This window comes from Bidens hawaiensis, unplaced genomic scaffold, assembly GCF_021521415.1.
Source record: "Bidens hawaiensis isolate Kalapana, Puna unplaced genomic scaffold, B.hawaiensis_p1.1 tig00004412_1, whole genome shotgun sequence".
Classification (NCBI taxonomy): Eukaryota; Viridiplantae; Streptophyta; class Magnoliopsida; order Asterales; family Asteraceae; genus Bidens; species Bidens hawaiensis.
Window position 1 is genome coordinate 34,762 of NW_027491265.1, and position 27,120 is coordinate 61,881.

General features: G+C 39.2%; 2 protein-coding genes across 2 annotated transcripts; both read left to right on the forward strand.

Annotated features, from left to right (window-relative positions):
- Positions 1–1,200: 1,200 nt before the first annotated feature.
- LOC143626510 (uncharacterized) lies at positions 1,201–2,802 on the forward strand. Its single transcript, XM_077096583.1, has 3 exons — positions 1,201–1,401; positions 1,476–2,112; positions 2,186–2,802. Exons 1-3 carry the CDS (start codon positions 1,201–1,203, stop codon positions 2,800–2,802), a joined length of 1,455 nt encoding a protein of 484 aa, XP_076952698.1.
- A 20,269-nt stretch (positions 2,803–23,071) lies between these two features.
- On the forward strand, positions 23,072–25,312 carry LOC143626512 (uncharacterized). The gene has a single exon (XM_077096584.1). It carries the CDS (start codon positions 23,072–23,074, stop codon positions 25,310–25,312), a length of 2,241 nt encoding a protein of 746 aa, XP_076952699.1.
- Positions 25,313–27,120: the final 1,808 nt, after the last annotated feature.

Consider the following 27,120-nt stretch of genomic DNA (forward strand, 5'->3'; position numbering starts at 1 on the left):
ATGTAATTGATCTCCATCGATGTTTCTGTGGAGAAACTTAGTTTGGTGGACCCTAATGGAAATCCGATCGGTTTTAGGTTAAAGTAGTTGGTGGGACCCAGTTCATATAGTTCCGTCGATGGATTTGTTGTATGATTCGATGTAATTAATTTTAATGAAGTTGCCATCGACGGATTTTAGGTAAAACTTGTTTGTTGGATTATTTCTTTAGTAAGCAATTATCAGTCACTTGTCCACCGTATTTTGTATACGACGTGTGTCTTGTTGTGTGTTGTTTCAATGGAGTTTGATAACGTTGTTGTGTGTTATGGTGGCAAATGGGAAGACGTCAATGGTAGACTGGAGTATGCTCTTGTAAGTTGTTAACGGGGTGGTTTTTGTCTAACGTCAGACGTAAGTTATAGTAAGTTGATTGAGTTCATTCAATGTCGTTTTAAGTTAGGTCATGTATCTCAACTATCATACAAGATGTCGTCTTACGTCTATCTTGTTGATATAGATGATGAGTATGATCTAAGTCTCTTTTTAAAACGAATTCAGAAAACTAACAATTCTGAAGTTGTCTACTTGTATGTGGTTGGAGAATCTTGTTATCGTATGTCAACACAAAATGTTGAGGGTTCAATGTCCGAAAAGCTACCGATCCCTGATCTGAATTCCCAACCGATAGAGTTGTTACCGGATTTGAATAAACCCAGTTACGATTTCAGTGATTTTAGCCCCAGTGTGTCGATCGAAAGCAGACAGTCTCTTGATTTAATTGTTGGGTTAACCCTAGTTGAAGTTGACAGTCCTTCCATGCCTAAGGAAGGAGGGAGTCTCAAAGAGAGAACATTGTCGAAACATCCCATTTTTAGCAAGTTGTTTGTGAATAAAGAAGAGTTACAATTGGAGTTAGGAACGATGGCAGTAGCCGAGGGCTTTGAGTTCATCACTTCCCAATCTAATAAGCAACGACTTGAAGTACGTTGCGTATCTGAAGATTGTCATTGGAGTTTGGGGTCACGTAACGTCAAAGATTCTGACGCATTTTATGTAACGTCTTTCAGTGAAGTCCACACATCCTCCAAGACTTTGTTTCATCCTTAGCATCGCAATGCTAACAGAAAGGTGGTTGCACATTGCATTAAAGACTTGGTTAAGGACAACTCACGTAACATTAAAGGGAAAAATATTGTGAACATATTAAATGAAAGATTCATGGCTGATTTGTCATACAAACAAGCTTGGGCAGGAAAAGTTTACGCTGAAACTTTGCTTGTTGGTACCTCCGACGAATCATTTGGAAGACTTCCAATTTATTGTCACAATTTAGAATTAGCCAATCCAGGAACCCGTACACATATCCTCAGAGATTGCTCAAACCGATTTGAGATGTCATTTGTCGCCATTGGCGCCGCTGTAAGTGATTTTTATTAGAATAATTCTCAAGTTTTTCTTATGTAACCGACTCATTGTTTAGCTATTCATTTCAGATTCGAAGTTTTGTTAGGTGTTTGTGGCCTGTGATTATTATTGACGGGGCACACATGAAAGGTAGCTTCAAAGGGACAATGTTTCTGGCTGTTGGCATGGATGGTAACAACAAAATATTCCCGATTGCATTCGGTGTAGGTAAGAGTGAAAGTAGTGATTCATGGACTTGGTTTTTAAGTAGACTCAGAGAATGTGAATGTGTAGGTGACCATCCCAACCTAGCTATAATTTCTGATCGAGCAAAATCAATTGAGATAGGCATATCTCAAGCATTTCCCCTTGCGTATCAAGGTTTTTGCTGTAGGCATTTGATGGTCAACCTAAGGTTACGTGGCAAAACTCAACAACGAATATATTGGGCAACATGCAAAGCTTACAGGAGATCCGATTTTAAGCGAAGTTATAACTTACTTTGTTCAAACCAGCCGTCTATGAAGGATACCTTTTCGAAGATCGGTTTCGGAAAATGGGCTAGATCCTATAGTCCTGTTCGTCGGTATAATATAATGACTTCAAATAGTGCGGAATCTGTAAACGCTTTGTCTTTACAGGAAAGAAAATATCCAGTTACCAAACTAATGGACTACTTTGTGGAACTACAAAGAAGATGGTTTTTTGAAAGGAGACAAGACGCAGGTAACCCTTGTTTTATGTATTTAATGTAGTTACAACCATGCGTTATATGAGTTAACGACAATCATTATAACAGAAAAATGGACTCACTCACTCTCAAAATGGGCTCAAAGTAGAACAACACGAAAAATGGCAAAATCTCGGTCGTGGAAGGCTACGGGCATAGACGAATATCATTACGATGTTGACGACGGTGGCAGACGATGCGTTGTTGATTTGTTGAATCGAACATGTGAATGTCGCAAATGGCAGGTCTCAGGGTTACCATGTGGGCATGCAATCTCAGTTTGCAAATTCTTGAAGCTGCGAGATTGTAGTCACCTGGCAATGGATTACTATACCAAAGAGTTTGTTGTATCTACCTATTTGGAACCCATAAATCCGGTACCAAATGAATCTGAATGGGTGGTACCGGAAAGTCATGTACCTTTACTACCACCGGTTATGGAGAAAAGACAAGCGGGTAGACCACGGGAAAATAAACGCATCCTGTCTCGTGGTGAGGTAACGGGTCCGATTTTTTGTACCCGATGTCATACAACTGGTCACAAAACTGGAAAGTGTAAACAACCACTAGAATCTCAGGTGCTCCGATCAAGGAAGAAGGCAAGGACATCTAACGTGGGTAGCAGTTTCCATGCGACCGACGCGACACAATCTCAGGCAATGACCGTTGATTTAAACGCTTTCTGATTCAAGTTATGGTTAACAGTTAACACGATCAGTGATGTCGTGTCTGTTTTTTTTGGGTTGTTGAAATGGTTTATGGTTTTTTGGGTGGTTGTATTTTGAAACACGTATTAGCAAATGGTTGTAATTATATGGGTAATTATATTATCGATGGTTGTTAACTTTGTTTAAGGGTTTGGTTGCATGCATGGGAATATGTCCTTGTATATCAAGGTGGTGTGCATGCATGCATTTTGTTTCCATGCATGGTAATGGGTGTATCATGTTGGGAAAACCGGTTAGTACAAATGAACCATACCATATCATACCAGCAAAACACATAATATACATCTAATTCAAAATGCTACATAATAGAAATATACATCCCAACCAAGGATATCCTAAATCTAATCTTGGCCTAAATTTGTGGTCGTAGGTTGGTCGACGTTATCAAATTCCGGCCTTTTCGGCTGTTGAAACTGCTTTACCTTGTTTTCAAACAGCATGTGTGCAAACTTCCACCTAAACTCCATTGCCGTCTCAGCCGTAACCTTAGGATTATGCTCATCCGTTTGATATACGTCCTCACCTCTTGTTAAATGATCAAGAAACAAGCAAACCCACACACCACAGTCGCCTAAGGTAGGACTTTGGATAGGTAACTTTGATGGACAATCCCTCTTAAAAAGCGGTTCCCTATATTTTTTCCCCATCTTGTATCCATTACTTGCAATCCAAGCTGGGTAATTTACGTCCAGAAAGCGGCAGCATTCATCTATTTCGTTGTCTATGTATCCGGGGAGACTGTTTACCCAAACGTAAAGCAACCAGTGTTAGTTATCTAAATGGTAACTAAATTATTGGTTACTTTAAAAACCAAGCACTCATCTCACCTGTCATATATAGTCAACGACCAAGCATTCATATCAACACAAACAAGTATCCAATGTTTATGAGGGATGTTGATAGGAATGTAGAACTGGCATGATAAAACGCATGTTAAAAGGCATCATATAAAGCATAACACAACAGGACCCTAACAGTCTAACACACGGTATATGGATTCCTTACTTTCTCAACACCTTCAACAGTTGGGAATGGATGCATTGTTCCATCCACATATTTAGATTGCATGGTATGGAATTCCCTTAACATAAGCAACCATTCAGGTGACAAGATGGTCCAGTTCGACCCCGGCACTCATTCAAGTAGCAACATGTAAACCCACAGCTTCAAATGCTATTCAACAAAAAAAAACCGACTGGTAGTAATAAATTAAGAATTTCATATGGTGAATGTTCATAATATCTAATTACCGTTACGGTTATGGCTACTTACCAAAGTATCCAACCAACCACCTTGTTATGTCCCGATCAGTCTCCCCCAGAATTCGAAGTTCAGGGACAAGTCCGGGTCAATGGAAGTGTAAGTGAATAAATCTTGTTTTTTGGCATATTCATTGATGAGGTCTTCTGAAAACTCGTTGTCATCTCATTTTACCTTGACCCTTTTCTTCAAACCACTTCTAATCGGTTCATATGGTGATAGTAACGCCCTAGCCAACTTGCGTTTTCTTTTTGCTTTTTCCTCGACTATAGGCTGCCAACAAAATGGGGGATTATATAATGCGGGGGGACATACAATTTGTTTGACACTATTAGTGAAGCCTACTTACCATTGGGGTTACTTGAAGAGCGGAATCTGCAACAATAGGGCTACAAAAACGAACATCCGACTTGTCAACCTCCAATTCTGAACCAGTCTACAACAAACACAATCACGTTTGTTAATATTTATTATAAAGGAGTAAAAGTAGTTATACGTTGGATACTAGCTAGAAAAATACCTCGTCATCCGCCACATTTTCATTTTCCTCACTAGGCAAGTCACGTTCCGTGTTGGTCATCGATTTGATACTCTACAACATTATAAGTGTAATATAAGATTAGGTGTTTCACTATTAGTTTAACAAAAACATTAATACTACTTACATTCAGACCATTGATAATATCCAGTTGATTCTTGGCAATCGTGATGAACAACTTCTGCCTTACGGAAAATACTCATTAGCTTAAGCACAACACAGCATGCACGTACAAACTAGCGAATAAAGTATCTAACGAAATTACCTCATATTGTTGGTGATTTGCTTGACTTTCTTTCTCAAGAGTCTCCAGTCTTGTGATAACCTTGTCTAGCTGATCACTGAACATATTCACCTGAGGTACCTCAAGCAAGCTGCTTACAAGGTCTTTATTCCTTTGGTTCTCTTGTGGGTTGGAATGCAAACCTTCAATGGGGATATCTTGATCAAGCATATCGTTTTCGAATGCTAGGACATCATTTTCCGGCCAGTTGGTTTGGTTCGTATTATAATCGCCACTAGGAAACAAGGTTTGGTTTTCGGAATAAAGAGATTGATTACCCTGCCCGACGGATTGGTGAGGGTGACCGGCGGTTTGGTTACCCTGACCAAATGTTTGGCTAGCCTGACCGACCGTTTTGTGTTGGTGAAACAAATTGTTGTCATGCTGACCCATAGCTTCATTCCCAAAGAACCCAAAACGGTGGTGGGATTGGTTGTCTGATGGGTTGTTGGAATGATGGTCTGATGAGTTGTGGGATGACTTGTTGCATGGTTTGGTCTGGAACCCAACAATGTCATGATCGTCATGCACACTTTCATTGATCACTTGCTTAAGTCGAGGAACAACAATTTTGTTTTGCAATTTGTTGTCAATGTACTCAAACGACCCTTTGAAATAATTTATCTCATCGTCAGTAAACGTCATCCACTTTGGCATAAAAGGTCCCTTTGTATTAACAAAAAAAAAAAATCGGTCCGTTACATTCCTGATTTAAGTTACCTTTAGGTTATTCATAAAACAAATGCTTACCGTCAAACAATATTACCATTTTTGAATTGGCAAGAATTTTTGAAACGGTGCCACACTGAAATCCATGCTCTTGGGTCCACCCTAGGCATCTCGGAATTGTTGGTGTGTACTCACAATCACAAACGGATATGTATGGCAAAACTTCAAAGATCCACATCTACAAATTAAATGACATCAAAAGTACTTAAAACAAGTAACTTTGAATTTAGCATAACATAGTAAAACACTAACAACACACTAACCTTAAATGCCCATAGAAAACCAACAGCGGAGTACGATGCGGCTCCGGCAGTTTTAGAAGTGTTTCTTTTGGCCAAACAATTGTGTAAACTTTTATGTAGCCTGCCCCAAATTGGGACACCCCAATGATAAGAATTCCATTCTTCCAACCTCTCTACCAGGTCCACATACTCATCGTCAATATACTTGTCCCTTTCTACGCCAAAAAATATGGAATACAGCATCAGAAGCAAACAGCAACGAACAGCATCAACTAGTTCCATCTCTATTTTACTTGTTAATATGTTCCTCAAGATGCCAACCTGTATTTTCTTTCCTTCGAAACCTATCCTTTTAAACAATTTTCCAGGACCATTACACCCACGTGTACGATTATCACCACATGTAAAACCGGTGATGCATGTAAACTCTTTTGGGCTAAACCGAACCTGATTCAAACCAACCATATCATAATATATACCATCGTACTCAGGTTCATACGTGTAGGCGATTCCCGTAGTAAAACTGCATGCATTAAAGGGCCATCAGCCTTATAGGCCTTGACATTAGTCCAGTAACTAAAACATTGTGACTTCCAAATATCCGAATGGGCGGTTGAACACTCAATAACACTATCAATCAACTTCATATCACTCCAAACTACTCTTGTTTGAGGGGCCTTCTTCTACAATACCATAGGTGACTATTATGGTTTAATAATAAAATTTTATAACTTTTATTCAAAAACATATTAGGGTTTTACTAGGTTCAACCCAAAATTAGAGTTCACATTACCTCCTTAGGCTGCTGGCCGACGACGGATTTGTCGTCATTGTTTTCACCTTGACGGAACGGTTGGATTTCTTTACCAACATCATCAACCTTGGAAGCCTCCAGCTCAAGATTCATTGTTGATACGGTTTGTCTTGTTGTCGGCTATAAGAAATCAAAACTACCTTGTGGTCCAAAATTGGAAAACGGGTTATTATTAAGATCCAATTGTGGATTTAGTGAATGAGAGAAAGAGATTACAGGACTATGGTTGGGATGAAGGGAACCGGTGGGGGGTGGTCCTGAGGTGTTTAGAGGGCGGGAGTGAGGATCGATTGGGTTTTAAGATATTATATCGGCGCAGATTGTTTTGGGAATAAAAGTCACGGGAAAACTTTCTTGGGCCAACTCAACACGGGTTAGTAGAGACTTTGGGCCGTCCTTTCAACGTTAATTACAAATTAAGCCCTAAATTTATCGGCCCGGACTATACACCTCCTAATTTATCGAACTCAGTTACAAATTCCATTATATAAATAAGGGATAGGGAAACTTCCTTTAGCCATTAACCCACTAATACTATTAAAACATAAAACATATGGCAAAACCGAACTTCAACGATCCGAAAACTCACCTCCCTGATCTTCATCATTTTGATGACATTGAAACCTTCATACACGTGTTCGATGAAATGCAGGTGAACGAAAACAATGATTTGGCTTGACTAAATTACCCGGAGATGACAGATGAACCCTTTGCCATACGGGATGGTGCTGATTTGAACATCGAACCATCGTGGTAGGAAGCATTTACGGGCTTGAGGATTAATGAAACTATGGTGGGAAACACAACAGAAGTGAATCCAAACAAGGCTAACGAAGAACACGATATGGCTGTCGATTACATGGAAATCAACTAATGAAAAAATTAGCCCCAAACATAAACATTGTACTACCCATTTCATTTCATGTTCAACTTTAGTTTATTCCAGTGATTTTGAGTTAAGTTTAGATAATTTTGTTAGCACTAAATACACAAAAAACTAAATACAAACACACTATAAAACATAAACATACTCAATAATTTAACATAAACAATAACATTAATACTTCATTTAAAAACTTGATTACAACCATAAACACGGGTTAGAGACAATTGTGGCCACAACATCACATAATTCAATAAAGGAATAACTAACCAAACTTGAACAAACTGGGACTACTTCCAACATTCTTCAACTCTTGGTATACACCCAAACCTCATTGGCAGCATCCCAGTCCTGATGAACACGGATATTAGCAAACGGGGGTGCTCTCAAAGTGAACTAGATACTCACTTTCTCCAATTTTACTTGCAATAAAGCCAACCCACCAGCCATCGTTTGCAAAAACGTCAAATTTTTCCCCAAGATCAAAGCCGGTCACGTAAAACATCTGCAGGCTTCGACCTTATTTTTTCAGCCTTCACAAACTCCCTTAAGAACCCAGAATTATCGGCTTCAACAAGGGTACGGAAAACAACGATGTACTCCTTCCCCACACGGGAGATTATGGTTTAGTCATAAAATGAACCCAAGAATCCACGACCCATATCAGCGACTTCAATGGAATCACCTTTGTTAAACCTCATGGTTCTACTTAAAATACAAACAAGTTTATAATTAAAATCCTAATATCAAACAGAAGATAAACAACATAATAAAGAATCGGACCTTGTGGAATGTTCTTTCCAAACTCGTTGAAGGAGACCAAACACACTTGAAATACATCTCCTCGGATGTATTTCAAAGAAACACCAAACCAATCGATTTTGAAAACACATGTGGGAGATGAAAGCAGAATGGCAGTAGTCTGGGCTGGTGGTTTTCAGAAGAGGTGGTTTTGTAATGCAAACGGTCTGCACCGGGGATTTTGGGGTGAAACAAACGGGGGTAGGTGGGAGTGGGACACTTGGCATATTCTCATTGGACGGGAAAACTATCGGATTTTTGGGTAATCTATCGGACCCGATAGATTTGCCTGGACTATTTGTGGAATTTTCAAAATTGTGGAACTATTTTGAGAATCTCTCTCATGAATTGGACTATTTTTGGAATTTTCCCTAATTTTCATCCATAAATGCTTTTTATATCCATCTATCTACCCATCTCACTCACTGCACCTAATGCTTTCTCTCTCTTCCACTTTTGCTTTTTAGGGTTTCTGTTAAACAAATCTATGTATACATATTTTGTTTCTCAACATCTCATTTGCTGGTGTTGAACTTGTAGTAGAGCTCCTTAATTTCCAATAGAAGATCTGAGTGGGATTAAGATAGAGCTGCTGGTTTATGAATCCCTCAAATCCTATGTTTCTTGATGCATGAATAGGTTTTGTGGCTTGCATACACTAGGAGTTTTATTACCCTCCTCTTGATCCTTTTTTGGATTGAAGGGAGCTCTACAGTTATATTACATCATCTCAAAATATGATGTATGCTTCTGGGGTGGATGTTAGATTTTTGCATAGATCTTATTCCATTATTGGTATTTCAAGAAAGTCAAATACATTTTTCCACTTGTTCTTTCTCTTGTTTTGGTGTAATTGCAGGTGCTTCTGGATATATCATCATCAGGGAAACATGCACAGATGTGGTAGATTGAATTCATAAATACAGTAGCAGTATAAAGAATTATTAAGGGAAAATTCCCAAAATAGTCCAATTCATGAGAGAGATTCTCAAAATAGTCCCACAATTTTGAAAATTCCACAAATAGTCCTGGCAAATCTATTGGGTCCGATAGATTACCCAAAAATCCGATAGTTTTCCCGTCTAATGAGAATATGCCAAGTGTCCCACTCCCACCTACCCCCGTTTGTTTCACCCCAAAATCCCCGGTGCAGATCGTTTGCATTACAAAACCACCTCTTCTGAAAACCATCGGCCCAGACTACTGCCATTCTGCTTTCATCTCCCACGTGTGTTTTCAAAACCGATTGGTTTGGTGTTTCTTTGAAATACATCCGAGGAGATGTATTTCAAGTGTGTTTGGTCTCCTTCGACGAGTTTGGTAAGAACATTCCACAAGGTCCGATTCTTTATTTATGTTGTTTATCTTCTGTTTGATATTAGGATTTTAATTATAAACTTGTCCCACTCCCACCTACCCCCGTTTGCTTTTTCCTCGACTATAGGCTGCCAACAAAATGAGGGATTATATAACGCCGGGGGACATACAATTTGTTTGACACTATTAGTGAAGCCTACTTACCATTGGGGTTACTTGAAGAGCGGAATCTGCAACAATAGGGCTACAAAAACGAACATCCGACTTGTCAACCTCCAATTCTTAACCAGTCTACAACAAACACAATCACGTTTGTTAATATTTATTATAAAGGAGTAAAAGTGTAACACCCGTTAATTCTGGTTCCAAGAGTAAAACTTGTAAAGTATGTATTATTCTCGGGATTTAACCGACGTTTCTCGGGAGCCTTTACGTCATCCCGGTACGTTAAAATTATGTAACTTTCCACCCAAGTTGCTACACACTTCATACTGGAGGGACTAGAGTGTAATTTATTTTATATCATAATATTAAAAAAGAAAAACCCTAACCCTAACTTCATTCCTAGCGACCGATCGCAGCTAAGACCCTCCCCCTGCTCGTTTTTCTTCTGCCCAGCCAAGTTTCAGCCGTGAAAACTTCAATTCAAGGTCGGTCATATGATTCCCCATATCTTTTACACCTTAATTGATCATATTCACGCGCTTATTGGTCGTTAAGGTTGAGTTTTGATGATATCAGTTTGCTAACAGATTCGTATACGTTTATTGTACGGTCTGTAACGCGATGATAATCCATTGTTTTTGATTGATTCTTGATTCCATGATGTTCTAGTTTGAGTCTAGTTTCCATAAAGGTATAATACGTAATTTTTGGAGAAGATTTGAATAGTTTTTATGAATTTATAAAATCGAGTGTCAAAGCTGATGCGGGATTACGGATTCTGGTCTGTCTTCCCGACGTCATAACCTTTTTTAGACAGGTCCAAATTTGTTGGTTCCACTTCTGGAAGTTAGTATTTTGAGTTAGGAACCAAACCCATTTAGAATCGTTTAATTTGGTTCGGTAATGAATTTTATAAAAATAAAATCATTTTGTTGCGCACTGAAATAGCTGCACGTACCTTGCTGTGTTGGAGGAATTTTTATAATGTTTGTGTCCAATAGAAAAATATAATAAAAATAATTTTATAAACCAAAGACATTTATTAAAGTCTGGTAAAAATTTAATAATTTATTTCAAAGGTTATCCTATGTAATTAAATGCATCTTTGCATGCTAAAATCTACACGTTTTACTCGTTATTGATCTATAAGTTCGTTTTGGCTCAACCGGTGGATGTTCAATTGTGTTATTGTCGGGGCTGTTTGAAGTGAGTTTTTGCACCACAATCTTCCTAGTTATGTCCCGTATATCATACTTAAAGATCATGTTCGTAGGTGTTCGTTAAGTTGATCAACTAGTTGTAGTTTGATTGTTATGTTCGTTTGTCTAGAATTGTAGTTTGGCGCGTTTAACGCGAGGGTTGAAGTGATTAACGACCAATTCAGCTCGGGAACACTTGGTTTGATGTACGGGTTGTTCAAAATTCATTTTTATAAGTTATGGGACTGAATTGGTTGTCGGTTACTCCAGCGGGTCGGTACAACGCGCAATTATGTTTATTGAATAGTTGGTGCGTTGTACTTGCGGGTTACCGACCCATTTGACCCGTGTGGCGTCGTGTGGACTTGTTGGCTGTTATTTTATCATAATGGGTCCACACGGGGCTTAGTTGGATGTTAACGGCCTAAACGACTCCTAAACGCACGTGTTAGTGTCACCTAGTGCTCCGGGGGTAAATTGGGAATTCTTTATTCCCGGGAGTACCTAAGGGTCGTTTTGGTGAATGTGAGACCTCGGGGGCTATTGTGATTAAGTTTGATGAGGTCGAGGGTTTAGGTAACTCGAACCATGTTAGAACGTCTCGTAGGATAAACGAGTCACCTTGGTGTCATTAGTATTGATTGAATGTAAACCGACAGGTGTTTGAGTTTTGGGATTTCTTAGGGATTCTCTAGCTCATGGTGAATCCGCGTCTTGTGTCAGGTGAGTTCATGATGCCCTTTTAACTCTTTTTACTTTTAGGCTAGCATGCACACCTAAGTGTTTTCTTGATGAAATGTTTTAAACTATTTTACATAGACTTGCTAGTATTGGTAGGCCTTAGAATGTTAAAGAATGTGTGTATGTGTATATATATATATATATATATTAGAATGGCCAATATTTGGCGAATGTTGTAGTCGTCTCGACTACAGAATGTTGCGTATGCCTACTTTGTGTTTGCATGCGCTGAATGTTACGTGTTTGGGTTGTACGTTTTCTCGGGCCCTGAATGTTATTATTGAATGTTATATATATATTTATATATATAGGAATGTATGTATAGAGACGTTCATACGTAAGGATGATTATTTATTGAATGTGGTGACCTAACCGATGTATTTCCGTTTACAGTTTTAAAACCGTTGGAATGATTATAATACTTTTGTTACTTATTTAAAACTTGAACTCACTCAGCTTAAGCTGACTTTGTGTGCATGTTAGCGTGAGTTTCAGGTTAGGAAGAGGATGCCTTATCGCTTGGACGTGCACGAAGCTACTTGGACGGTAAAGGGCATACGGGAATTGAAGATTTTATTTTTAAACATTTATTTTTAAAAGTTTTTATTTAAAGATAATTATGTTGATTTTGGGCAAAATTCCCGGGTTTTGGGAACTCATTTACTTATTTACGTTTTCCGCCGAATTATACTCTGTGATGCTTATTTTAATGAAAAGAATTGTTTATAAGTTTAATTATTTTTTACGAGTTTTTTGAATGATTACCAACTGTGGGGTTCCCGGTGTTCGGGGCCTTACAAGTTGGTATCAGAGCCATAGTTCGAGGCATCCGAGCATCCCCGAATGCTTGGACTCGAACTGTATGAAAAGAGACCAGTATGCCCACTGCGAGTAGCTGCACGCCAAGAGGTAACTTTAAATTATTTAGTCATTCCTTTGAATTTGAAAGTTTCCAGTATGTGATTAATTGTAAAGTGTTAGATAGAATGCTAATTTGGTTAGGGTCAGGGGGTGCTTAGAACGGGCCGGTGAAGTAAACGACTAATAACACTTGATCAACGTTATTAGCAGTTTACCCTTACCTTCCATGTTTTAAATACCACTTGTGCCTGACTATGTTAGGGTTCCGTCTTTGTAGGGTTAGGATTTGGCTAACTCTCGAGTCGTTAGCGTTAAATTTTATCTTACTTCCTAAATTCTCCTGTTCGTTTCCCATCCTCTCGAACGCTTTGCGCGTAATTGTTTAGCTGAGGCGTAGCATACTGTCACTCTGGGTTCCTTGGTACTTGACCGCTTAAATTCCTGGCTCCTTCAAGAATGTATGAGCAATGTTTAGCTAAGTAGGAGCGTGATGTTATCCCAGATACCTTTCTACTTGATGAATTACCAGCGTCAGTCTTATTTGATTCGGACGCCAGTAGAAGTTTTGTGTCTACCGCTTTCTGTTCCTCGTTGAATAAATCACCCGAGCGCGTAGTCGTTGTGTTTAAGGTTGAGGTCGCCGTAGGAAAATTTGTTTACGTGTCTAGGGCTATGGTCGGTGATGTTCCTATCGTTTGGTATTTCCCGGATGTAATTCCAGATGATTTGTCAGATGTGCCGCCGGACCGCGAGGTCGAGTTCCAGATAGATCTTGTGCCGGGCGCAAAACCCGTTGCTCGAGCCCTTATCGTCTAGCACCGAATGAGATCAAAAAACTTATGGCCCGGTTGGAAGACTTGCTCGACAAGGGCTTCATTCGACTGAGCATCTCACCTTGGGGTTCCCCTGTCCTATTCGTTAAGAAGAAGGACGGTAGCATGCGAATGTGCATGACTACCGTGAATTGAATAAGCTCACTGTTAAAAAAAATCGGTACCCGCTCCCGAGGATCGACGTGTTTGTAGTGTAAAGGTGGTTCATTTGATGTCGGTTCACCATGAAAATTGGTAGAACTATAGATCGGGGCCTAAGAGTTAATAAAAATATAAACTTGATATTAAAAGATGAACTTTAGGAGTCGGATTCGTTTGACTCATTCGTTAAGTTCGGCTCGTTCATATTTATAGACCTAACAAAAGCTAAGATAACAATAATAATAACAATAGCATGGAAGGCAAGTTGGTGGAAGCCACTTAGGTAGGGGCAAAAGGGTCGCAGGTTCGAAACCCAGCTCGAGTGTTTATTTTCAAGCGAAACAGTCCCAGAAGCGAAACAGACCAAGCGAAGCGAAAGAGGCCCAAGCGAAGCGAAACAGGCCCAAGCGAAGCGAAACAGGCCAAGCGAAGCGAAACAGGTCCAAGCAAGCGAAAAAGTTCATGCGAAGCGAAAAAAAAGTTCATGCGAAGCGAAAAAAAGTTCATGCGAAGCGAAACAGGCCAAGCGAAGCGAAAAATAAAGTTCATGCAAAGCGAAAAAGTTCATACGAAATGGCTCATGCGAACTGGGCCATGCGAAGTTGGGCTGCAAAGAGAATGGAATTGGCCTAGCTACTAATATAGCTCTGATGGGCTTGTTCTATCCAAGCCCAAGGGTTAATAGGCCTATTCATTATTTAATCCAAGATGAACCAACACAATGAACTAACCAACCTAGTCACCCCGTATAACCCGATATATTCGTAAGAGAAATAATCCGCTAAAGCATAGAAACATATATATAAAACAATGGGAGGATATGAACGCAAAACAAAGACCGTCATTAAATGAAGTTATTTCGTTAGACTTGTTAGCCCAAACAAACGAGCCTAACTTACCAAGTACGGTAGATTAATAAATACAAAGTTAAGTAATTGTGTTAGTTGGTAAACGGTTAATTAACGAAATATATATTTTAAACAGTTAGCCGTGCACAGCTCAAGAAGGGAATTACTATTAACGGTGAACGTAACAGGATCCAGGTGAGTTCTAGCCCCCTTTATGTGTTATGTTTTCGGGGCTGTGTGCATACTACGATGTGTTTAGATTTATACACTTAACTTAAATGGTAAGTGTATATTAGATATATGTTTGTGTATGAATGTGAATATTATGGATTGATTAACTAGTATGCACGTAATGTTATATTAGTTATGATTGAAGGAATTAGAAAGGAAATGTAACAAAGTTAGAATGGTATGGTATGGTATGTTAGAGGGCACCGAGCCCTAATAATAACCGAGGTATGCAGGGCACTGGACCCTTATAATATCCAAGGTAAGTAGGGACCGGACTCTAAGGAGATCCAAGGTATGAAGGACACCGGATCCTTATAAATTCCGAGGTATGTAGGGTACTGGACCCTTATAATATCCAAGGTATGAAGGACACCGGATCCTTATTAATTCCGAGATATGTAGGGTACTGGACCCTTATAATATCCAAGGTATATAGGACACCGGATCCTTATAATATCCAAGGTATGTAGGACACCGGATCCTTATAATTCCGAGGTATGTATGGCACTGGACCCTTATAATATCCAAGGTAAGTGAGGACCGGATCTTTATAGTATCCGAGGTATGTTGCTAGTAAGAAGTATGAATGTATGTATGTATGTATGTACGTATGTATGATTGAATGAAAGACGAATGTGTAAGTATCAATACGTATCTTCGGACGGTATTGGTAAGTAAGTGAATGTAATGTACGTTAATTAACTAGAACTCACTCCGCGTAGCTGACTTTTAGTATGCACGCAGGCAAGTAGAATGAGGCAAGTGGCTTGATAAGGACACGTGGCAAATAAGAGGAAGACTGGCATCGCTATGAAGAAGACACCCGTGTCGTTTGATGTTATGTTTTACGTTTTATGGATTTATGTTATGATATTTTAAGACAAGATGGTTATGTTATGAATGAATGAATGGCCTTCAATTCCGCGAAATGTTTTAATTAACTCTGATGTTACGAATTATGTGAATGAGTAAATCCAACCAGCGTGAAAGTAGGGCACCCGGGTCGGGGGCCTTACAGGTTGGTATTAGAGCGTAAGTTCAAGAGAATAAGCATCCTTTATGCTTAAACTCGAACGGAGAATGGGACGAAAGGAAGAAAAGAAAGAAGATGCCAGTCAGAGAATGCCATGTGTCACTCAAGCAAGCATAATACGTGAGTTTCATTACTTGTAACGCAGAGATAAGTAAGAGGTTTATGTGAATTTTTTAAGATAGAATTGCTTGCTTATGTTTGAAATAATTGACTGCTTAACTGCATTAAGTAGAAACGAGCACAAGTAGACTCACGAAAGGAAGTGTATAAAGTAGCGTGAGCAGCTAATCCCAGCTGGCCACTGTTATTACCTGCAGCTTTACTATCCTTGTACTAAATAGTTCCTCACGTGACAATGTTTGTGTTTTCCCTTTAGAATTCAAATGGCTGGTGCTAAGACTACTAGGCAAGGAAGACGCAAGGGACGCCATGGTAGGCCACGCGTTAATCAAGTACCCTCCGGAGAGCCGACTACTGAGCCCAGTGTAGAAAGTAGCATGACTGTGAGAGAAGAAGAGTATCAGCTAGATCCTACTATTCAAGCTGCGATTACTCAAGCTGTTGCTGCTGCGGTAAGGAATCTCCAACCGGACATATCTACTGGAAGCCGTAATTAGACGGTTGAGAGGACTAGTGAGAGTAGTAGGAGAGATACTGGGACTGAGAATGAGGCATCAAGTGAAGCTCCTTTTGTGCAGGTTAATGGTAATAGGCGAGGCCAAGGTGGTTGCAACTACAGAACCTTCAAAGGTTGTGATCCACCTCAACTAACTGGTACTGGTGACGCAATTGCCACTCTTTAGTGGATAACCGCGATGTACAAGGTCATTCGCATCAGCGAGTTCCGTCCCAACCAGGCTGTAGGCTTCGCTACCCAATCGTTTACTGATGAAGCCATGTTTTGGTGGGAAACCATTGAGCAAAGAAGGACCGCTGCTGAAATTATGGCTATGAGGTGGAATGACTTAAGAGAGATGGTGTTGAGGAAGTTTTGTACTGATACTGAGATCGAGAAAGCAGAGATGAAGTTTCTAAACTTGAAGGCGGGAAAAATGACACACCGCGAGTACACGACTGAGTTCAACCGTATGTCCAGGTTGGTGCGGGAAATGGTGAGCACGGAAGCCAAGATGATCAAGTGTTATATCAGGGGACTTCCCCAAAATGTTCGCACACTGGTCAAAGCAAATAGACCTACTACCTTTGATTCCGCGGTTGAACTGGCGGAAATGGTCTATGATGACTTGGTGGTGGACGACGTTGTGGTGGAAGTGAAGAAAGATAAGAAGTGGGATAATCAGGGAAAGAGGCACGGTACTCAGTAGTGGAACCCGAGAGACAAGAAACAGAAGGTTTGGGAAAGAAAACCATGTAAGACTTGTGGGAAGATTCAAGGTGGTGAATGTAACTGTGTACTGGTACTGATGTCTGCATAAGTGCGGGAAGCCTCATGGAGGAGAGTGCAGACTTGGGTCAAATGTGTGTTTTAAGTGCGGGAAGGTGGGGCATTATGCTCATGAATGTAACACAAAACCCACCTGCTTCAAATGTGGAAAGACAGGTCATATGGCCCGAGAATGCACTGAGGGTGAAGCTGGAGGTAGTGGGAAGAGAGATGCTGAGAAAAATAGGCCGAGGACCAGGGCTTACATGATGACCCAGGAACAATCTAAACAGGTTCCCGATGTTGTGACAGGTACATTTCTCGTAAACAGTATTTCTGCTTCTGTTTTGTTCGATTCAGGTGCTAGTAGAAGCTTCGTAGATGTAACGTTTTGTAAGTTAGCTAAAATGGCATGTTGCCGAGTGCCTGAGACGTTTATGGTAGAAACGGCTAGTGATACCTCTGTTAGGATCTTGAGAATGGTGAAGAACGGTAAGATAGAATTAGAAGGATGTGAGTTCCCTGTTACTCTTTATGTAATGACCTTAGGAGGGTTCGATGTGGTTTTGGGAATGGATTGGTTGTCTGAGTTTGAGGCTCAGATAGTATGTAAGAGTAGGTTAATAAGGTTAAATTCCTTGGATGGTGGTACAGTGACGGTTTATGGTGATAAGGAAAGTAAAGGGTTTAACGTCATTTCGATGATAAAAGCCGATAAGATGTTAAGGCGAGGGTGCGGTGCCTACCTGGCGTATGTTGTCGACGCTTCGCCGGAGGCAAAGGAAGTGAAAGATGTTCCAATAGTGTGCGACTATCCCGAAGTGTTCCCTGAGGACCTTCCGGGGTTGCCACCGGAACGTGAGGTAGAATTTCAGATTGAGTTAGTACCAGGAGCACAGCCCATCGCGAAAGCACCATACCGACTGGCGCCGTCCGAGATGAAAGAATTGATGTCCCAACTGCAAGAGCTCCTCGACAAAGATTTCATACGACCGAGCGTTTCCCCGTGGGGCGCGCCGGTGTTGTTCGTGAAGAAGAAAGATGAAAGTATGAGGATGTGTATTGATTACCGTGAGCTGAATAAGCTTACAGTAAAGAATAGGTATCCGTTGCCACGGATTGACGACTTGTTCGATCAGTTACAAGGTGCTAGCTGGTTCTCGCGGATAGACCTTCGATCGGGCTATCACCAGTTGAAAGTAAAAGAGGCTGACATTCCTAAAACAGCGTTTCGGACGCGGTACGGACACTACGAGTTCCTCGTTATGTCGTTCGGTCTAACGAATGCTCCCGTGGCATTCATGGACATGATGAATAGGGTATGTCGGCCAATGTTAGATAAGACGGTTATCGTTTTCATCGACGACATACTGATTTATTCGAAAAGCGAGTCTGATCATGCTACGCATCTGAGAGAAGTATTGGAAGTTCTGAAAGATGAGAAACTGTACGCCAAGTTCTCGAAATGCGCATTCTGGTTGCGTGAAGTGCAGTTTCTAGGTCACATAATCACTCCTAAAGGGATTACTGTGGACCCTGCTAAAATTGAGGCAATAAAGAATTGGAAGACGTCGTAAAATCCGACAGAGATACGTAGTTTCTTAGGGTTGGCCAGCTATTATTGGAGATTCATTCAAGGTTTCTCCAAAATATCCGCACCGTTGACCAGTATGGCCCGAAAGACTGTGGTGTTTAGTTGGGGTAAGCTCCAGGAAGAGGCGTTTGAAGAATTAAAGAAGAGGCTCACGCAAGCTCCGATTCTTGTTTTACCCGATGGTAATGAGGATTTAGAAGTTTATGCTGACGTTTCATATCAAAGGTTAGGTTGCGTGTTGATGCAACGAGGAAAGGTCATAGCTTATGCGTCCAGACAAATGAAGGTTCACGAATGTACCTACCCGACACATGACTTAGAGTTAGCAGCTGTAGTACATGCTCTTAAGATCTGGAGACACTACTTGTATGGTACTAAGTGTACTATCTATATGGATCACAAGAGTTTGAAATACTTCTTTGAGCAGAAAGAATTGAATATGAGACAGAGAAGGTGGCTAGAGTTGATCAAAGACTATGACTGTGAAATCAAGTATTACCCGGGAAGGGCTAATGTAGTTGCTGACACCTTAAGCCGGAAGAATGAGGAAGTGATAGCTACTGTAAGGTCTTACAAACTGATTGCAACACAGATCTCTTTACAGAATCAGCAAGGCTCAGACGGAAGTGCTGGCAGACGAAGGGTTAATGAAGAAAGAGAGGATTTATGGGCAACAGACTGGGCTAATTGATAATACGCAAGGCGTAAAGATCATATTCGATCGAATGTGGATCCCGCGCTATGGGAATCTCAGAAGTCGAAATGTGACTATTGGTGGCCTGGTATGAAGAATGAAGTTGTTGATTATGTCAGCAAGTGCTTGACTTACCTACAAGTTAAGGTAGAACACCAAAAACCGTATGGAAGCTACAGCCTCTAGAAATACCCGAGTGGAAATGGGAACACATCACTACGGATTTCATAACTAAGCTACCGCGTACAGCTAAGAATCATGATACCATCTGGGTGATTGTGGACCGATTGACTAAGAGCGCTCACTTTCTGCCTATACGAGAGGCCATCTCGTCAGAAACTTTAGCGAATGTGTTCATTAAATAAGTGGTGACGAAGCATGGGGTGCCGTTGTCGATCGTATCCGACAGAGATACCCGTTTTACTTCCCGATTTTGGAAGAGGTTTCATGAAGCAATGGGAACCAGATGGAACATCAGCACGGCGTATCATCCTCAAACAGATGGGCAGTCTGAGCGGACTATCCAAACCCTTGAGGATATGCTACGTGCTTGTGTGTTAGACTTTGGAGGAAGTTGGGATGATCATCTTCATTTAGCAGAGTTCTCTTACAATAACAGCTATCATTCAAGTATTGGTATGCCTCCGTTCGAGATGTTGTATGGAAGACGTAGTAGGACTCCCGTATGTTGGGGAGAGACTGGTCAGAAAGAGATTGGAAGTTTGGAAGTGGTGCAAGAAACCTCCTCGAGGTTTGATCAAATCAAGGCAAGAATGAAAGCTGCTCAAGATCGTCAAAAATCTTATGCCGATAAGCGACGACGACCGATCAAGTTTAACGTTGGCAACAACGTGATGCTTAAGGTCTCACCGTGGAAAGGCATCATTCGCTTTAGAAAGAGAGGAAAGTTGAGTCCAAGGTATATTGGACCGTTTAAGATCATCGCTCGTGTAGGAGAAGTGGCGTATAAGCTCGATCTACCTTTAGAACTGGAAGGGATTCACTCTACCTTTCACGTTTCTCACCTGAGGAAGTGTCTTGCAGACGACACGTCGCACGTGCCGTTAATGGACATAGAAGTTGATGAGCGATTGAATTATATCGAGCAGCCAGTTGAGATTGTTGACCGTAAGGATAAACAACTTCGTCACAAGGTTATCCCGCTAGTTAAAGTGGTTTGGAAGCATCGCAAAGGATCCGATGCAACATGGGAAATGGAGGAAGAAATGCGTAAGTTATACCCGCAGTTATTTATATAATAGCTAGGTTTCGGGGACGAAACCTTTTTAAGGTGGAGGGACTTGTAACGTCCGACTTTTAGAATAATAAATAAAGAAATATTTAAATAAAGTTTGTTATTTAATCGTCATAGAATGATAAATTATAATTAAAATGAAAGATGGTAGGCTTAATGGATATGGACTTAACAATAAAACATGGACTTAGTGAATTAATGGGCCTAAGGTCCATGAGTTAAGGGTATAAGTACCCCATAAATCTTCCCTAAAACCCTAGATGTCATAATTCCATACATTTCCATTTTCCAACACACGATCTCCCTACTTTGAAACCCAAGGACGAGATCCAATTCGTTTTGGTGATTCTCGCATCCAAATGACAAGGAAGAACAAGATCTAGCTCGTGACAAGACCAAACTCTAAACCGGATTCCGTCTAAGGTACGTTTGTAGTGTAAAGGTGGTTCATTTGATGTCGGTTCGCCATGAAAATTGGTAGAACTATAGATCGGGGCCTAAGAGTTAATAAAAATATAAACTTGATATTAAAAGATGAACTTTAGGAGTCGGATTCGTTTGACTCATTCATTAAGTTCGGCTCGTTCATATTTATAGACCTAACGAAAGCTAAGATAACAATAATAATAACAATAGCATGGAAGGTAAGTTGGTGGAAGCCACTTAGGCAGGGGCAAAAGGGTCGCAGGTTCGAAACCCGGCTCGAGCGTTTATTTTCAAGAGAAACAGTCCCAGAAGCGAAACAGACCAAGCGAAACAGTCCCCGGCAAAATGGTAATAATTTATTTTATTTTATTTTATTTTATTTTGTTTTTCATTCCATTCACTCATCCATTTTATCACGTTATAAGAGCATTCCCAGTGGTTTCTGCAAATTATGTGAGGGAGTTCTCCATTTTTTAGAGATGGTTAAAAGTGGTTGTGAGAGGAGGACAGAGAAAATGTTACTGTTTATGGTTAAATTTGGAGAAACACACTGTTCACCTCTATAATTTTTTAATGTTTTTTAAAGTGGTTGTGAGTGAAGGAGAGAGAAAAGGTAATGATAAAAGTATAAAAAAAATATTATTTAACTGAAAATGAGAGAAAAAAGATAGTGTTTTTAATATAATTATAAAGATGGAGATGGAGAATCGACCGGGAATGCTCTAACAAATAGACCTTATAAAAGAATTTAAGATATGAATTATGAAGTATTAACTATCACCTCCTCATGTAAATTCTCATTTTATAAAATTCTCATCTTAACTTATCTGGATTGATCAAGCATAAGCACCAATGCACTATCTGGATTAATATATTTATTATTTTATCAAATTTATATAATGTTTATATATTCTGTCTATAAAACTATATTTAATGATCTATAAGTAGGTCAAATCCGACCAATTTTGTTAACATTTTATTTCTTTAATTTTCTTCTTAGATTGGGGAAGGCAAAGATGAATACGGGGAGGCGGAAGTTTATGGAATTTGAGAACAAAGGTCGACTTGTGTGCAAAGTTTATTTTCCGGTGATGTCTTTTGTATTGACAATTTAAAGAATATTTTTGTAAATTTGGAAATCTTTGTAATATCGACTTATGATCTCAAATTATGAAATGAAATGGATAGTTTTACTATTTGTATTTTATATTGTTTATCGTGAGGATTTAATTAATTATTGTCAATAATGTGAAAATTAGTAATTATACAAAAATATAAAAAGAATATAATATTTTTTTAAAGAATACGATGACACGCATAAATGTAAGTCGTATGTCGGGGTCGTAAATATGAGTCATGAAAGCGTGTCATAAATGCATGTCATTAATGTGTGTCATAAAACATGACACGCGGATGGGTGTCATCTTCCATTTATGACTGGGCTATTATTGACACACATTTATGTGTCATCTGTGCCTCTTAATGACACGTAATGCATGTCATTAAAGGTATTTTTTCTAGTAGTGAGGCACATCGTTCGACTTCATGTATTTTTATATTGAGATACATCTTCAAAAGGTCTTTCACCTCAAAAGCATAAACCGATGGTATGTTGCACCAAATACTCACATCGCACGGCTAGTTATTATTTTTTTTTCTCCAGAAATTAGTATGTCAATTGTATCAAAGTTCTGGATATCACTTATGTCCACACGTTTTAGAGATTGATTATCTCGTCCACATTAAATTTCATTTAACATTAATTGTGTGACACCATCTTTCACATGTTTCTGTCTTAACATTTAGTGTTACTTAATTCCAAAATGTCCACATTTAATAAAATTTGTAAGGCGTAAAACGAAAACTGATCCTCGCGCTTAACTAGTCTACAAATCATATAAGTTGATTGCTCATGGAAATTTCATTCAGTCACTCACAATTCACAAAATCTAACTATGGATCCCATCACGGAAAATGATATTCAGCAAATTAAAGATGAACTGGCGTCTAAGTACAGTAACCTTCCATACGGATTTGTGAATTTAATCGAGAAAGCAGTGTCCCAAATAGAGCAGCAAAACAAGTTCAGTCAACCTATGGTGTGGATTGGGATTTATATTGCAGTAGCTTCTTTTTTCTGTATCCTACCAATAGTGGCTGATTTAATACACGGTTTCAAAAACAAAAAATTATGGTTTCCATGTAAATACTTTACTCTCAATGCTGCTTCCCTCACTGTCATAGCTATTGCAATGAAGTTGCCCATGGATCTAACTGATTCAATGCCACATGCTGTGGACCAGGCTGCAAAGCTGGGAAGCATGGCATTTATGTGCACAATGATGGCTAACTTATTGCCTTCTCTAGCAACCATGGACAGTAAGGAACTTCTCACAAACACCATAGCTTTGGAAGTTCTAGTAATCACCTTAGTCGTCAATGTATTCATCCAGACAGAAACCGGTGAGGTTCCCAATTATGAAGCTCCTTATTACCATATTGTTATTTTTAACACTTGGAAGGTAGCAATTGGTTATGTGGCTATGTTACTTGCTTTGCTGATGATACACGCATGTTCGGCTTTAATGATTCCAAAGGCAAAACAAATATTAGAATCCAAATACAAAGCATGTCAAGAAATAGCTTTGAAGGATCTAGAGTTGCAACAACCAACAGTTAAGAAGCTAAAGCAGCATGTGAAGAACCATTGGATCATGGCCGGAACTGGCAGCCCCCAGTTTATGACAGTTAGCTCTGCTACGACCTCTGCTGCCGGGGTAATATGCGTTGCAAGCACTTTCATACATGTTAATGTTATGATTTATACAATACCGACTATGAACAATTGTGGGTCGGATTATAAGAGGTCTGTTTCAGTGATTTTTTTAATACAATTTACTGGAGTAATACTAGGAACAGTTGCTCCTCTTTCTAGGTGTTTTACATCCTTAAGCTTTGAAATGTCTATAAAATGGATTTGGAACCATATAAGGGTCTTTAAAGTAGAAAGCTATTATACCAAGAAGTTATCCGAGTGGAAACGTAGTAGCATACCGTTGACATTTGGTAGTCGTAAATACAAGATTGTCATCCAGAATCTAAAGGTCCTGATTTTGGGTTTTTGTATAGGAATCCAGAAAATGGTTGTGGTAGCATGTAAGATGATAGCACTGATCCCAAACTTGTTTGTAATTGGTATCTTGTGCTGCTTTCATAGCTGGAACTGGTTAAATAATGTGTTGGTAGAGAGACCTTCTCAAGTACAACACAACAGAGATCTCAGTCTGTATGTTCTACAACTTCAAGATGATATGGAGCTTGCCATGACAACACTGAAAAGCATTTCAAAATCCGTGAACCATGTGATCGAAAAGGCTGAAAAGCATAAGCCTAACTATCTTATGGAGCTTCTAGAGGAATATAGTGGTTTTGAAGGAGTTGGAAAGTATGACATGCATCAAGCCTCACCTTTAACCAAAGAAAAATATGTGGACTGCTGGAGCTTACCGGTAGTAACCCTGACGGCAGTCGCCATGTCTCTTCCTAACATCCAAAAAGAAATTGTTGATAGGTTGTTAATGAGTGTGAGTGAAGGCCTTACATATGTCACACATATTGTTGAAGCCCTCAATGCCGCTGAGGAGTATGTAAGCATTCAAAAGTCCGCTACAATGTTGTGGCTAGAAGTTGAAGTTTACCACAAATGGTTAGGATACAAGTTGCTCAACCCTCATCTTCAAGTTAATGCAACAAAAGAGATTATTCAATGGTTCAGTGATACAGCTAAAAAGATGGTCACTGAGGTGGAAAGTAAGAATATGAAAGGCTCAGATGATAACACAATGTACATGTCAGCATCTGCCAACTCAATGTACCGTATCACCCAAACGATCCTAGTTTCCTACCATGCCGAAATAGATCAGATTAGCCAAGAGGAGTTGTTTATGCAGTTGTCATCAATGATCTCTAACATATTGGCTGCTTGTCTCACCAACTTACCCCGAGTCATAGCAATGAAATGCCACACAAGTGTTATAGAGAAAAGGGAGGCCGGTGTTCATACTGCAGCCCGACTTCTTGGTGAGACTATGCAGATTGTTAATAGCCTTCAAGATCGTGTGCTCCCAATGTTAAATCCTGATGAGTTAATGTTAATTGATAAGTGGCGTGATTGTTTTCTGCATCTTTCTTCTTAAAACAAAGATGTTAATTTGTTCGAATTCACGGAGCTAATCAGGTAACGAGACTATGCTATTGGATGTTAAATACAAATATGTATATTTGAGAAATTTATGAAACTGGTTTTTAAGGATGCACCTATATTCGGTTAGGTGTATTATTTGTAAAATCTGAACAGTTTTCATTTAATTTTAAAACTCGTGTAGACATTTAGTTTGACTAAGGTTGGTTTAGAACGAAAAAAAAATCGGCAAATCAATAAATGACAAGTCCTTGAATTTAAGCAAATCTATTTCGGATTATAACAAAACTGTAGGTTCTCGTGCTCTTTGAGAATGACTTAGTTGTTGTTGTTGCTGTTTTGAGGCTATCGTTTCTAACTATGCTGGTATGTTGGGCTTATACAGACATTCAAAACCGAAAGAAAGACAAGCTTGATTATGATGAGCCAATGGGATCATGAAAGCATCGTTTATGTATGTTTGACTTAATTTTAAACATGCTACTTATATTGATTGACGTTAATGTACTTTTATATGCTTTTATATATATATATATATAGGCGAAGTATAGAACGAAAACACACTTGAGTTGTGAAAACCCGTGAAAACCTTATGTAACATCGTTTTTTTTTATTACATGTAATATATGTTACATTTAATACAAAACATCAAAAACATAAAAAAATATTTGGCTATTTTTTTACATTTTTTTTTTATTTTTATATATGTTTTCGGGAGAGAGAAAATGTATATTAACTTTTACATTTTTTTATTAACTTTAATTGTGGACAATAAGATTTAAACATTAATTAAAAACATGTGGTTGAGAATGAGATTCTAGAGTTTTCATAACTCAAGTGTGTTTTTATTCTAACTTAACCTATATATATATATATATATATATAAGTATGCATGTAAATCAATGGTTGTGACGTTTGTTTGATAATTTTTGTATATATTTGTTGTATTTTGGAAAATCTGAAAATGTCGGTTTTACAAATTTTTTTATACGGGCCAAAGACCTTTAGCGGAAACCTTTTACTCATTAGTGGCGACCAGCGACATAGTCGCCGCTATTTCTTCGCTGAATTGAGCTTGCCAGCAGTTATCTGGAAAAGGATTGGCGACGACACCCTTTGACGGCAACCCAATAGAAGCAACATGTGGTGGCCATTTTGATATATATGATTGCAAGTTCAATAATGAGAAGATGTTTCGCAAATTGAAAGTCTTTTGTATATGTTATATTAAACCGATCTGTTACAATGATACGATGACCCTTCATCGTCTTTCATATATGCATGCACGATTAACTTCCGGAGACGGAGCACTCACCGTGTAATCTCGTATGACGCGGCACTTACACTCACCATATAAACCCATGTTAGTCTTCTTCCCATTTCCAATATTTTCATCCAAACAAACAAATCACCAGTTTTAATATTTTGTTATTTGCATTCACGTTTCCATGTTCTCCACTTGGTCGTTACATGCATGTTTAGATTCTTTGGTGTATTTAAGGTTGACTCCTAGGTAATGAAAAGATAGAGAAAAAAAGTTGCAAGACTTGTCATGTTCTTCTTCTTATTCTTTGGAGTTTGATCCACTCAACGGAGTAATTATCTTGGAGGCTAACCCACCCAACAGGTCCCTATTATCGAATCTCTGCTGCATTGGAAGGCCGAATACTTGATCTAGAAAGTCGGCTTCTGTGTTCTCCCACGGTTGATGATTGACATACATGTTTTTGGAGTTTGGTGTGGTTAACTGGTTTTGGTTTTGTGTTTGTGTTTTTTCTTGTTTTTTGTTTTCGTTATGTGTAA